The sequence below is a fragment of the Canis lupus genome, chromosome 6 (assembly GCF_011100685.1).
Source record: "Canis lupus familiaris isolate Mischka breed German Shepherd chromosome 6, alternate assembly UU_Cfam_GSD_1.0, whole genome shotgun sequence".
Classification (NCBI taxonomy): domain Eukaryota; kingdom Metazoa; phylum Chordata; class Mammalia; order Carnivora; family Canidae; genus Canis; species Canis lupus.
In genome coordinates this window covers 10,197,743-10,212,643 of record NC_049227.1, presented here as the reverse complement: position 1 = coordinate 10,212,643, position 14,901 = coordinate 10,197,743, and the positions used below count along the sequence as shown (strand labels likewise).

Here is a 14,901-nt window from a genome sequence, read left to right as displayed (position 1 = left end):
CCTGATTTTACAGATGGGAAAAGCAGCATCATTCTCATGTTTTCTGATCCCCTCTTCATGTCTCCAGGCTGATATTAAGCATATAGAAGTTGGGTAAAACACACGTAGGTTAATCAAAACTCTGCCTCAAGCAGGCCACACTCCATCTCTGATTGTTATTTTCATCTTTAAAATGAGATCAATGTTCCAGACAGGGACCTACTGACAAGGCTACTGTGAGAGGATCTAGGGCTAAAATATGGTTTCCGTACTAAAACAAAAACAAAGACGAAAACCAACAAAAAATCAGTGTGCAGAGTCTGGTAAGTGTAGATTTATACACGCATGTCACTGAAAAGCCTGCAGATCGTAATGCCATCCTTGTGATTAAAGCTCAGTTTGCCATGAGGCCCCAGACTCCTCTTTAGCAGCCCAGCTCAGCCCTCTCACTAGTTGTGACCTTGAGTAAGTCGCTCCACCTCCCTAAGCCTATTCAAAGCGTATTCAACATATATGCGTCCAACCTTCCTCGGTATCAGGCACAGTCCTAGGCATTCGCTCCTCCTGGAGCTTAATTTGAGCTTCAGCTTTGGGAAGAAGGGAAGAAGCTGCGCGCAGGGTTCAAACACAAAGCGCCTAGGTGGCGGCGGGGTCAATATTGTTCAGCGAAGAGGAAGGGTGGCTGGAGGTGGTGCATTCCCAAGCTCGCAGACGCGTCCCTCGGCTGCCCTGACCCTCCCCGCTGCAGCCGAGAGACGCAGGGCCTTGGGCAGGCGGACGGCGCGGCTGAGCGAGCAGAGAAGCGTCGGACGGTGCAGGACCCTGGGAAAAGGGCTGGGTGCGCCTCCGGTGAGGCCGCAGGGAAAGCCCTGAACGAAGGGAAGGCGGCTCCGCAGCCCCGACTCCCTCCCTCCCAGCGCAGCCGTGAGCCCGGAACCTCGCATCACGGCTGCTGCCCTCAACCTTGCAACCTTAACCAGGTCCACGTACTCACCGGGCGAAGCCATCTTGGAGTCCTGGGTGTCCGCTCTGCCGGACCGCGCAAGGACTGCTGGGTAGGGAGCGACGCGCCGCTGCGCGGCGGCGCGGGAAGCAGGGGTTCCTGGGAAGCGGGTCGCGACCAGTGCGAGTCTAGAACTGCAAGCGCACCATAGGATGAAGGGCGAAGTCCCTGGAGGGCACAGCCTCGGGACTCTGCAGTAGGGAGAGGAGGATGGGGGTGGGGGAATAGGAGAATGGGGGGGCGGGATGGTGATGGTAGAGCTCAGCCTGGCCTTCCCATCCTAGGAGGGAAGAGGCTGGCAGGGACCCAAAAATGGGAAATGAGAAAAGAGCATCCTGGCTTTCTAACCTTTATCTCCTTAAAATTGTTCTGGGAGGGGATCCCTGGGTGGCGCAGCGGTTTGGCGCCTGCCTTTGGCCCCGGGCGCGATCCTGGAGACCAGGAATCGAGTCCCACATCGGGCTCCCTGCATGGAGCCTGCTTCTCCCTCTGCCTGTGTCTCTGTCTCTCTCTGTGTGTGTCTCTCTCTCTCTGTGACTATCATAAATAAGTAGATTTTAAAAATTGTTCTGGGAACTTACAGAAGCATAGGATATGTATCCCAGCCCTGGACTGGGCTCTGAAGACGGGGGAGGGGGAGGAAGACGCTGGTGGCGGGGGGGGGGGGGGGGGGGGGGGGGGGGGGGAGACGCTGGGGCGGGGGGGAGGAAGACGCTAGGGGTATACAGCTCTAACCCTTATTTCCTCCACTTTTCCAAGCACAGTGATGCTTCACCACCATTTTGGTTTTTTCTGAAAAGGCCACGATAACCATTCCTGGTTAAGAAATTCTGACTTGGGCAAGATGCTTTGATTCCCCGAACTTCACTTCCTTCTCTAAAGTAAGGAGCTCAGCTCAGGGGAGCTGCCTGCCTCAGGGAACTTTAGGATTCCACTATTTTCTTCCCTATTCAAGAAGGAGCCTAAGTATGAAATAAACAAACAAATAAATAAGGATTTATGGTTATGTGAAAAAACAGGAGTGCAAACAAAGCCTGGAGTCAGAATGCACAGATTTCCCCAAGACCCATGATTTCGAAGTCCTAGCCATTCATCTTCAGAAGAAAACAGGGACAAGGAAGGGATGAACCCCAGGATCTTGCTGTCTTTAGTGCAATGCATAAACCCCCTGGGCGAGAGGCTCAGTCCCAGAGGGTTGTAATCTACTCCCTTCATAGATCCATCAAGAAAACACATTCCTCAATGGAGCAGAGATCCATTTTCTTGACATTTGTCTCCTCATAGAAGTTTAATTCATTTGAAATACCTTTTCTTTCCTTTCTATTCTTAGAACAAAGACAAAAGTCCAGTGCTTTTCAAGGTAGCTTTGGATACCATGCTCATGTGTTGCTGGAAAATTTCTTCTCAAGTCCTGATAAGTTCAACAAGTTGTCACCAGCAATGCATGGGAGTGTGGAAGTAGGAGGTATCATACCCATTAACACTTTATTTATTTATTTATTTATTTATTTATTTATTTATTTATTTATTTATTTATTTAAGAGGAGAGAGAAGGGAGGGGCAGAGGGAAAGGGAGAGGGAGACTCTTAAGCATGCCCAGTGTGGAGCTCAATCACAACCCTGAGATCATGACCTGACCTGAAATCAAGAGTCAGACACTTAACCAACTGAGCCACCCAGGTGCCCCTCATTAAGACTTGTTTTAAAGGGATTTGCATTTCTGGAGTGACACTGGGATCTGGTTTGCAGAGGGGAATGGGGCAGTTCTCTGTTAGACAAAAAGCTGTGACCATTCCAGGTTTGGCAACCTTGAACGATCTTTCTTCTCACCACAGAAATAATAGGGGTGCTTCTTGCCAGGAAAAACTGCCCCATAACAGGGAGCTCCTTACAAGTTAACAAAGGCCATTGTGATCATTGTCTCATCCTAGGTGGTGCTGGGGGTGGGAGGCAGGGAGGGATCATTACCTTCACTTATCAAACAAGATTCCTTGTGATACTTTTTTTATTGCCAAGTACACTGTGGTAGTTAATACCCATCAGTGGTCAGCTTACTTTTCTGCCTCTTCCACTATAAATTGAGCTCCTTAAAATAAAGCTCTGTTTCTGAACTCAAAGTCTGGCTGTCTCATTCAAGATGTTCAATTGGTGTTTGTTAAATTGTTGTACGAGGAACAGAACAATAAATGAAAGAATCACAGAGATAGCAATTGAAGAAGTCCCTATGTTCAGTATGTCAGAAATGCAAGGAGCACCTCATCATGGCATCTTAGCACACCAAAGGGGAATAAGGCCCCAAGTGCATTTCTAGTATAATAAGGAAAAGGTCTAAAAATAAAAAATAAAAAATAAAAAATAAAATATATATATATATCATAGAGTGAGGGCGAAGCAAAGTTCTAATGGCAAGGAAGCATTAAGGGTTAGTGCAGAGAGGATATGCCTGATACACAGGTGGTGAGGTGAGAGGAGTTGAAAAGTGAAAAGATCCTGGAGGATCTGATTTATATGCAATTAAAAGGAAATAGTACAGAAGGATGGTGACAAGGGAGAGAGCAGATTAAAAGAACATAAGAAAACAAGTTAATTTTATTTATTTTTTATTTTTATTTTCTTTAAGTAGGCTCCATGCTCACTGTGGAACAGGGCTTGAACCTATGACCCTGAGATCAAGAGCCAGATACAACTGACTGAGCCACCCAGGTGCCCTTCTTTTAAAAAGTACAAAGATTAGAAATGAAATTTATACCACAGATCATGAAAACAAAATGAGAGATGAGGGAACATAAAAATAAATTGTAAAAGGTGGTTGAAAATTTTTTAAATGGGAATCAACAAAAATATAGCACATTTGAAGAGAATTCAAGAGACAGTGTTGTAGACAAATAATATTGAAAACAACTGAAAAGCAAGGAAAATGGTACAAAATATCAAATTGTTATTTTTTATTTTAAAGATGTTATTTATTTGACAGAACACAAGCAGGGAGAGCAGCAGGCAGTGAGAGGGAGAAGCAGGCTCCCAGCTGAGCAGGGAGCCCAATGTGGGGCTTGATCATGTCCTGGGATCATGATCTGAGCCGAAGGCAGACACTCAACCAGCTGAACCACCCAGCTGCTCCTAAATTATCAAATTATTAAATGATGAAGAGATCAATGAAAGGTAATGGGAAGGAAGGTGTTAATGTGTGTAAAAATAGAGAAATACACAATCTTAGATTGCAAAATAATAATAAACAGGACTGTCTTTGTTTGAGTGGTTCTAACAAATTACCATAGACTGGGTTGCTTAAACAGAAACTTATTTCTCATAGTTCTGGAGACCGTAAGTTCAAGATCAAGGTGCCTGCAGATTTGACTCTTGGTGAGGGCTCTTTTCCTAGTTTGCAGATGGCTGCCTTCTCATTGTATCCTCACATGGCAGAGAGCCTCTTTTTTGTGTCTTTTACAAAGGTGCTAATTCCATCATGAAGACTCCACCCTCATGACTTAATTACCTCCCAAAGACCCCTCCTCCCAATGCCATGGCATTGAGGAGTAGGGGTTCAACATGTGAATTTTTTTTTTAAAGACTATGTTTATTCATGAAAGACACACAGAGAAAGAGGCAGAGACACAGGCAGAGGGAGAAGCAGGCTCTATGCAGGGAGCATGACGTGGGACTGGATCCTGGGTCTCCAGGATCATACCCCAGGCTGAAGGCGGTGCCAAACCGCTGGGCCATCGGGGCTGCCCAACATGTGAAATTTTTTTTTAATGTTTTATTTATTTATTTATTTATTTATTTATTTATTTATTTATTTATTTATTTAATTTTTATTTATTTGTGATAGTCACACAGAGAGAGAGAGAGAGACAGAGACACAGGCAGAGGGAGAAGCAGGCTCCATGCACCAGGAGCCCGAGTGGGATTCGATCCCAGGTCCCCAGGATCGCGCCCTGGGCCAAAGGCAGGCGCCAAACCGCTGCGCCACCCAGGGATCCCAACATGTGAATTTTTTAAAGATATATTTATTTCTGGAAAGAAAGAGAGCATGGGGTGAGAAGGGGGTCAAGGGAGAGGGAAAGAGAGCCTTAAGCAAACTCTGTGCTGAGTGCTGATTGTGGAGCCCCACACGGGGCTGGATCTCACAACCCTAAGATCATGACCTGAATCAAAACAAAGAGTTGGTGCTTAGCTGACTGAACCACCCAGGTGCCCCATATTTTTTTAAAGATGTATTTGTTTATTTGAATATGTTTTTAAAGATTTTATTTATTTACTCATGAGAGAGAGAGAGACAGGCAGAGGGAGAAGTAGGCTCCACACAGGGAGCTGGATGTGGGACCCGATCCCGGGACTCCAGGATCACACCCTGAGCCGAAGGCGGGCACTAAACCGCTGAGCCACCCAGAGATCCCTATTTGTTTATTTGATTTTTATTATTATTATTATTCACGAGAGACAGAGAGAGAGAGAGAGGCAGAGAGAGAGGCAGAGACACAGGCAGAGGGAGAAGCAGGCTCCACGCAGGGAGCCCCACATGGGACTCGATCCCAGGTCCCCAGGATTACGCCCTGGGCTGAAGGTGGCGCTAAACCACTGAGCCACCCGGGCTGCCCCCCTATTTGTTTATTTGAGAGAGAGAGAGCATGTATCAGAGTGTGGGGGAAGGGGCAGAGGGAGAGAATCTTCAAGCAGACTGCCCCCTGGGTTAAGAGCCCAATGATGTGCTTGATCTCATGACCCTGAGATCATAACCTGAGCTGAAACCAAGAGTGGGGTGTTCAACAACTGAGCTACCCAGGCACCCCTCAACATAGGAATTTTTAGAAGATACAAACATGGGGACGCCTGGGTTGTTCAGCAGTTGAGCATCTGACTTTGGTTCAGGTCATGATCCTGGGGTCCTGGGATGGAGTCCTGCATTGGGCTCCCTGAAGGGATCCTGCTTTTCCCTCTGCCTGTGTCTCTGCCTCTCTGTGTGTGTCTCTCATGAATCAATAAATAAAATCTTAAAAAAAAAAGAAGACACAAACATGTAGTCCATAACAGGAACCTAAAGAAGAGATGTAAATAGAATTAAATGATAATTCTCCAGAAGAATCTGTCCCTGTTACTCTCAGCACATGGGCAGAGGGGACTCATGTGAGCTGTTTGCCAGCCCCAGCATGTTGGTGATTGGAATAGACAGGCTGCGTTGGGTGTGGGGGATGACTGGATCTAAGGGACCTGGTGAAGTGATTTCATTTTATACTGGAATGTGATTGTCATGTTCCCATAACAATTGGCTCTGACAATTTCCAGGGTAGGAATTACTGAAAAAGAGTTTCAAAAATATCAAAGAGTATACTTTCTCAGGGAATTAGTACTGAGAAATCTATTGGGATGTTTTCCAGATGTGACGTTTGTGTTAATGAAACCCTGCATGTGAGTCAGAGTTGGGGTTGGGTACTGTAAACTTTAATTCCTTACTGCAGAAGCAAGAATTATGTAATAATTGAGAGAATTAAGATACTGGCATAATATCTTCGATAGGGTCACAATGCAATATTTAAAGTAGTGACTGAGGGGCGCCCGGGTGGCTCAGTTGGTTGGGCATCTGTCTTGGTTCAGGTCACCGTCCCAGGGTCCTGGGATTGAGCCCCACATTGGGCTCCCTGCTCGGCAGAGGTCTGCTTCTCCCTCTCCTTCTGCCCACCCTCCTCCTCCTGCTGGTACTTTCTCTCTCACACATACTCTCTCAAATAAGTGAATAAAATCTTTAAAAAAAATAAAAATAAGATAGTGATTGAAAGGATTAGGCAAAAATGAAAGCTATATTACTTAAGTAAAATTGATTCTGAAATGGTATGTATGTATGTATGTACGGATGTATTTATTTATTTATTTATTTATTTATTTATTTATTTATTTATTTATAAAGTAGGTTCTACACCCAACATGGGGCTTGAACTCACAGCCTGAGATCAAGAGTCACATGCTCTACTGACTGAACCAGCCAGGTGACTCAATATGGTATTTATGATTTCTAAATAATTATTTAAAGACAAAATGCTTACAAGTGGATAATATCAGAGGGGAATGTTAAAATATCCTTATTAAGGGATCCCTGGGTGGCGCAGTGGTTTGGCACCTGCCTTTGGCTCAGGGCGCGATCCTGGAGATCCAGGATCGAATCCCACGTCGGGCTCCTGGTGCATGGAGCCTGCTTCTCCCTCTGCCTGTGTCTCTGCCTCTCTCTGTGACTATCATAAATAATAAATAAACCAACATTTAAAAAAATAAAATAAAATATCCTTATTAAATGATGGCCTTTGGTGTTTTGTTCGTATAAAATTTTCCTTTAGTAAGGTTGTATTTTTAGTATCCCCTACAGTTCTGTATAAACTATGGGCTCCCCACCAAGCTGATAATGTATGGCTCTGACCCCAACCTGCATACCACAGGTTTGAGAACTGAACTAGAGTAAATAATTACCCAGGTGCCAGACTGACCTGTCTGATGCACATGCAGGACACATCCAAATAACACTGCAAAACACCATTCATGATAAAATCCAACACCCATTCATGATAAAAACTCTCAGCAAACTAGGAACAGAGTGGAACTTTCTCAACTTGAGGGGATCCCTGGGTGGCTCAGGGGATCCCTGGGTGGCTCAGCGGTTTGGCGCCTGCCTTTGGCCCAGGGCGCAATCCTGGAGTCCCGGGATCGAGTCCCGCGTCGGGCTCCCGGCATGGAGCCTGCTTCTCCCTCTGCCTGTGTCTCTGCCTCTCTCTCTCTCTCTCTCTCTCATGCATAAATAAATAAATGAATAAATCTTTAAAAAAATGATTGCATGAAACAAAACACATTCACAAAAGCTATAACAACAAAGAATATGGTTGTCAATCCTGAATGGCTTCTGAGCTGTTTTTTGTTCATTTCATCTCAAACACAGGGTATTCTCCAGTGGTTTAGAGGTTGCCATTGGGACTCTTTCCTCTCCTGAAATTGGGACTGTCCCTTACCTGCAGGGCTTCACACAGAGGCACTGACACACCCAATTTCTCATTTCTATAGAGGCGACTCTCACTCCCAGGACTCAGGAAATCGGGACTCAACAGCTCCCCGGTGGCTCCAGATGGATGGCCACAGCGGACCAGAGCTGCAGGTGTTAGCAGGGCTGCTGGGCAGCCTGGAACTGAGGGCTGGATTCCAGAGACACAAGTGCGGGGCACAGCAGCCCCAGCCCTGGGCAGAGATGGGGAACATGGTGTCAGAGGGGCCAGTGGGTGCGAGAAATGCAAGATCTGAGTCTGTGCCTGTGAAAAGGACTACAGGCTAGGATAGGTTGGATTCCTCAGCAGAGTTAGCTTTAAACGGCCTCTGGAAGGAAGGGACCAGCAGAAGGCCCAGAGCTGGAGACCCCTCTCTCTGAGCTGGCCTGCCACCTGGGCTTTTATAGTTGCTTTTCATAAATCTGGCCAGTCAGCGGTTGAGGCTCTGGGAGCATCACAAAGGGACCTTTTGGGGCACCTGGGTGGCTCAGCGGTTGAATGTCTGCCTTTGGCTCAGGTTGAGATCCTGAGGTCCCAGGTCCTGGAATCTAGCCTCACACTGGGCTCCCTGCAGGGAGCCTGCTTCTTTCTCCCTCTGCCTATGTCTCTGCCTCTCTCTCTGTGTGTCTCATGAATAAATAAAATCTTTTTTTTTATTAATAAAAAAAAAATGCCTCCTGTGCCGTGCTTTCCGGGGAGGTCAGGGCTCAAGGTCAAGCCCGAAGTTAAATCAAGTGGAAGACCTTCCAGCAAGGGCTGGGGACAGGGATCCCTGGGTGGCGCAGCGGTTTAGCGCCTGCCTTTGGCCCAGGGCGCGATCCTGGAGACCCAGGATCAAATCCCACGTCAGGCTCCCGGTGCATGGAGCCTGCTTCTCCCTCTGCCTGTGTCTCTGCCTCTCTCTCTTCACTGTGTGCCTATCATAAATAAATAAAAAATTAAAAAAAAATTAAAAAAAAAAAGGGCTGGGGACAGCATCCTCTCTCCTGGTTCCAGGACTCCCACCCAGCCACTTTCGGAGTCCCGCCCACGCGGAGCAGGTGGTTTCCATGGTGACAGTAAACAAGCCTCACACCCAGAAGGGAGCCCACGTGGGGGTGAGGCTTTTGCCTTGGCGGCTTGGGGTTCAGGACGCCCCGACCTGGGCTCTGTGCGGAGGGGGGCTACAGTCCTCAGGAAGGGGCAATAGCTCTCGGGAGAACCAGAAACCAGGCTCCCAGGGACGCAGATGCAGCCCACATGTGCACGTGGCCCCACCCTGCAGAGCTGGGGAGTGTGCGGGGTGAGGGTGACAGAGCGCATGCCAAGCAAGACCTCCTGGTCACAGCGCTGTCCTAGATGGGAGCAGTGGCCTGCAGAGGAAAACTCTCAACCCCCAGACGAGTAATGTGAGCAGCAGCTGAGAAGGGAAAGAGGAACATGGAAGAAATAAATGAAAGCTATTGGATGGGAACACACACATGCACAGAATCATTTATAGGCCCAGATACATACAAAACTTTCTCTCTGGAGCCCAAGGAATAAATAACCCTGGGACAGGAACCCAGCACTGAGTTTGTTCCAAGAACCATTTCTGTCCAAAAGCAGGTGAGATGGAGCAAGTCAGAGGAGTATTCCCAGGAGGCCACCATACAAGTGACCTGCTTATCCAGGCATTCTGCCCCTTGACCATAATGTGTTCTTTGGTGCTGGACACTGGGGGGAAGGAGTGTGTAGGATCCCATCTGGAGCCTGCACAAGGGATGACTCTAAGGTCTCCTAGAGTCTACACTGGAATTGGAGAGAACAGAGGGTGGAGGGGACACCCTATCTTCACTCTACCCATTATGTTTAATTCACTGGGACGGTTCCTGCTCCCACATAGTGTCCAGCCGACAGTGAATTCCAGACGATGGAGTTAATCTCTTCAAGCGAACACTTGGGGAAAATGAAGGGCCATGCCAAGTTCCTCCTGGGAGTCAGAAATGTGCTCTAGTTCCCCTCTCAGACCTGCTCAGAGCCTAAGCCCAAGCCAAGAGTGAAAGATAAAATCAGTCCCCTTTCTCCATCCCTAGAGCTTGGATGCTGCTCTCTATGATATAAAATGGATACAGGGAACCCAAGGAGATGGAGTAAGAATGTCCCAACAGTCCCAGATGCCTCTGAGCCATGACCAGGAGGAGGACACAGCAGAGAGATGAATCACTGATGGTAGTAGCTGCTTTCTGGAATATACCAGGGCTTGTGTGACCATGGCCAAGTTTTCCCCTCTGGCCTTATATTCCCAATACATAATTCTGATTCTGACACCAATCCCAACATGTAGGTTTTTCACTTGACCACCAAGCATGTCTCTGAAATTAGCTGGGGGTCCCCATTCCCACTTGAGAAAAATGGATTCTTTCTTCTTCTTCTCCTTCTTCTTTTTTTCTTTAAGGTTTTATTTATTCATGAGAGACACAGAGAAAGAGCCAGAGACATAGGCAGAGGGAGAAGCAGTCTTCCTGTGTGGAGCCTGATGTGGGACTCGATCCCAGGACCCCAGGATCACTACCCGAGCCAAAGGCAGACACTCAACCGCTGATCTACCGAGGTGCCTTGAGATAAATGGTTTCTGACCCATCAGCTATAGACAGGAGGTTCCAATGACTTCCACCCTTCCTGAACTCAGAGAAACATTTTATTTACTAGCTCACTGGTTTACTATGAAAGGATATTACTGGGATTCCGTGGGTGGCTCAGCAGTTTAGCGCCTGCCTTCTGCCTGGGGCATGATCCTGGAGTCCCGGGATCAAGTCCTACGTCAGGCTCCCTGCATGGGCCTGCTTCTCCCTCTGCCTGTGTCTCTGCCTCTCTCTCTGTGTGTCTTTCATGAATAAATAAATCTTAAAAAAAAAAAAAAGAAAGGATATTACTCAGGAACAACCAGATAAAAGAGATGCACAGGACAAAGTATGGGGAAGGGGCAAGGAGCTCCCACGCTGTCTCTGAGCACACCACTCTCCTTGAACCTCCATGTGTTCACCAACCTAGAAGTTTTCAGAACCCCATCATTTTGGGTTTTGTTGGAGGCTTACTACACAGGAATACTTGATTAAATCCTTGGCCATTGGTGGTTAAACTCAATATGAAGTTGATGAGGCAAAAATTCATTCACACTGAAAAAAATCAGAACAGATTTTTTGGAGGGTGGGGGGGTGAAGATGGGGATAGACAAGGAAGGGACATAAGAAAATTTTGTGGGACAAAGCCTATTGTTCTATAACTTCATAGAGGTTTATGTTACATAAATGTTAAAATTCATCACTTAGGGCGCCTGGGTTGTTCAGTCAGCTAAGGATCTGTCTTTGGCTCAAGTCATGATCCCAGGGTCCTGGGATTGAGTCCCTTATAGGGCTCTGCTCAGCTGGAAGTCTGCTTCTCCCTCTCCCTCTGCCGCTGCCCCCACCCTCCCCCACTCTTGCGTGCATGCTCTGTCTCTCTCAAATAAATAAAATCTTTAAAACAAAACAAAACACTGGACGTCTGGGTGGCTCAGTGGTTGAACATCTGCCTTTGGCTCGAGGCGTGATCCCGTGGTCCTTGGATCGAGTCCCACATCAGGCTCCCTGCGTGGAGCCTGCTTCTCCCTCTGCCTATGTCTCTGCCTCTCTCTGTGTTTCCCATGAACAAATAAATAAAATCTTTAAAAAAGAAAATAGAGCAAAACAAAACAAAAAAACCTCATCACTTAGGATACATGCGTTTTGGGATGCTTGGGTTGCTCAGTGGTTGAGCGCCTGCCTTTGGCTCAGGTTGTGATACCAGGGTCCTGGAATCGAGTCCCACATCAGGCTCCCTGAGAGGAGCCTGCTTCTCCCTCTGCCTATGTTTCTGCCTTTTTGTGTCTCTCGTGAATAAATAAATAAAATATTGTTTTTTTAAAAAAAGGATACATGCATTTCATTGTAAGCAAATTTTAACTGAAAAGAATACTGTAGATATATTGAACTCCAGTTAGTAGGCATTCTGGATTATTTAAGGAAAAATGTGCTGGTGTCTGCAATTTTCTTTGAAATGGGTACAAACAATGATATGGGTTGATGGGCTGGGGGGTATGTGATAAAGCAAGTATGTTTAATTGTTAATGACAGGGGCTCTTGGGTGGCTCAGTAGGTTAAGCGTCTGCCTTCAGCTCTGGTCATGATCTCAGGGTCCTGGGATTGAGTCCCACATCATTCTCTGCTCCACCAGAAGCCTGCTTCTCCCTCTCCCTCTGCCTGCAGTTCCCCCTGCTTGTGCCCTCTCTCTTTAAAAAGCTAAAAAATAAAAAAAATGCTAATGACAGAATTAATGTTGTGAAGAAACAGGTGTTATCTGTCAAATTAATCTCCCATTGTTTCAACATTTTCATGATTAAATGCTAGGGGAAAAATTTTATGAAGCCCTTCCTACTTTGATGTTGTGTGGAGGTCCCCATGCAAAGGTAGGGTAGTTGGATCTGTTGGGAATGCCAGGTCAATGGGAATAAGCCTGTTCAAGGCAAAAACGTGATAATGAGTCATTACTCAGATTCCTTTAGGAAACCTACCCTAGTGTTTACTTTCTTCAAGATACCAGAGCGGTGGAGGGAGGCCTTACACAGCTCAGGGAGATTCAGGGAGCACAAGAAGCATGGATAGGACCCCATGAAGGACACACTGCCTCCCAAGTGTGCTGGGCAGGGTAAATGTTAATATCATGTGGGGTGGGGGATGCCCTTTGTGCAACTCCTCCATGAAGAAATCATTAGTGGGGACTCACACGTTCATTCATCAGCTCCCATGGAGAAGAGAAGAAGCTGCATGAGCCTGAGCATGTGGCATTCTCTTTCTTTTTCTTTCTCCTCCTATTGCAGACCCAGAAACTCTAATCACAGTGCTCATTAGGGCTCTGATTATTGTTGTTGTTGTTGTTATTTTAAGATTCAGCTTACATTTTCCTCTCTGGTTTGTGCCACATGCAGTGAGGACTTGTCAGATTCAGATCCTCAAGGTCCTCCAGACCCTGCCCACGTGACCCCTCTAGTCTCCCCTGGATTGGGAAGAGGTCTGCACCTTTTTCAAAAGCTGCAAAAGACTTGTTATGAGAAATAATATCTGTTCCTTCTGAGGCTCTTTTTCACTCTGGTGTTCTGCAAACAGATTTTTACTGCGGACAGCACTTTCACACCCTGGCTTCCATTTCCCTTGTCAGCCAAGTTTTCTGAGATTTCCCATAAGGCTGAGGTCACTGGCTCACACTGTCCTTCATTCTGGTGACGTGCTTCCTGTTGTCACTATTCTGCCAGCATTGGAATGTTGGTATTTCCTTCCAGAGCCAATGGGGCTCCGCGTGGTGTTTCTCTGATTTTTCTTTGGCTTCTTCTTCTTCTTCTTCTTTTTTTTTTTAAGGATTTTATTTATTTATTCATGGGAGACACAGAGAGAGAGAGCCAGAGACATAGGCAGAGGGAGAAGCAGGCTCCCTGCGGGGAGCCTGATGCGGGACTTGATCCAACGATTAGGGGATCACAACCTGAGCCAAAGGCAGACACTCAAACATTGAGCCACACAGGTGCCCCTTTTCTTTGGCTTCTTCAAGGGTAGAGAAAGTAGATAGGGGTGAGAGGTGGGAACCCAAGTCTATGCGTGAGACTCAGAAGAGAAGCTGTGGGCTGCAGTGGTGGCCTCTGTAGAGTCAGCTTTAAACGGCTCCAGAAAGAAAGGGACCAGTAGGAGGACAGCAGCCAAAGGGCCTGGGCTGAGCAGCCAGACTGTGTCCAGTACAGGCTCTGGTGACCTGGGCTCCCCAGCCCCCATCCTCAGCTGAGGTGTGTGTGGGGGGGCACACAATGAGACTTCGTGTTAGTCCCATCTCCACCTGACTCCCACAGAGAAGTCATCTTTTGCCTAAATATCAAGGCTATTTAGTGGATTTACACCTCAGAACCCTCAGGACCCCCAGCAGTTTTCCTCTTTCTGGCCCTAACCCTTCCCCATCCCGCAGCTCCTGTTCACCTTCCCCGCCCAGACGACAATCTGTGCAGAACTGCGCCGGCGGAACCCGAGGGGCCTTTCCAACCTGCCTTGCCTGCGGCTGCACTAGCCTTCCCCTTCCTTGCTCCCTGGCAGTTTTCGTGTAGTGCCCATTAGTACACCCTGCAAAATTTCAAGACCAGGGGCGCCTGGCTGGCTCAGTCAGAGGAGCATGCAACTCTGAATCTCGGGGACGGGGATTCCAGCCCCTCCTGGGTGGAGAGAATACAAACAAACAAACCCAGGAACAAACAAACAGATTTCAAGACCAGCCAGGTGCGGAGGCAGCGTCGCTCTTGCCCCTGTGCACGTGCTCCCTTTGCAGTGGAACCCACTTCCCATCCTCAGTTTGGGTGATTTTAGCCCACAGGTGATAGTCTGCTCCCCTCTCCGCCCCGCATCCGGGGAAAGGGAGATGGGTAAGTGGCTGCGTCTTGGGAGGGGCCACCCCACAGCCTAGACTTCTGGGCGCCAGCGCGAGGATTGAGAAGGGGCAATCGATGCGCAAAGTGGGAAGAGAGCTCCCCGACAGTCATCGATCGAGATGTGGCGATCACCCGTGTTCGGGACTGTAACATTCTTCCCCAGGAGGAGGGGAGCAGCTAAGTTCTCTTCCACCCTCCCCTCCCCTGCGCCCCACGGTCCCAGCCTCCCGGGAGCAGATCCCTGCACTGGGCAGGTAGAAGCGCGCCCCCGGCCCACCTTCAGCGGTCGGCTCCCCGCAGGCTCCTTCCACCGCTAGGCAAGCCCCGCCAGAACTCCCCGGGGGCGTGAGGGTTGAGTCTCCCAGGCGATTCTCCAGAATCCCTTCCTCTTCTGCCTTGAAATGGTTTCCTGCGTCCTTGAACCCTCTTCAAAGAGAGTTAATTAATTAACTAATTAT

The 14,901-nt window shown here is 47.8% G+C and overlaps 1 protein-coding gene across 2 annotated transcripts in view; it reads right to left on the bottom strand.

The window, feature by feature from the left end:
- The window catches only part of ATP5J2 (ATP synthase, H+ transporting, mitochondrial Fo complex, subunit F2), a 57,742-nt gene that overhangs the window by 42,229 nt on the left and 612 nt on the right, over positions 1-14,901 (bottom strand). Inside the window, exons 2-3 of one of the 2 annotated variants that reach the window (XM_038539374.1) lie at positions 14,721-14,869; positions 974-1,116 (exon numbers count right to left, since the gene is read on the bottom strand). In XM_038539374.1, coding sequence (XP_038395302.1) covers positions 974-986 — 13 coding nt within the window. In that variant the 5' untranslated portion in view covers positions 987-1,116; positions 14,721-14,869. Of the gene's footprint in view, positions 1-973; positions 1,126-14,720; positions 14,870-14,901 lie in introns of those variants that run through there. The other variant, XM_038539373.1, reaches the window with a different exon arrangement.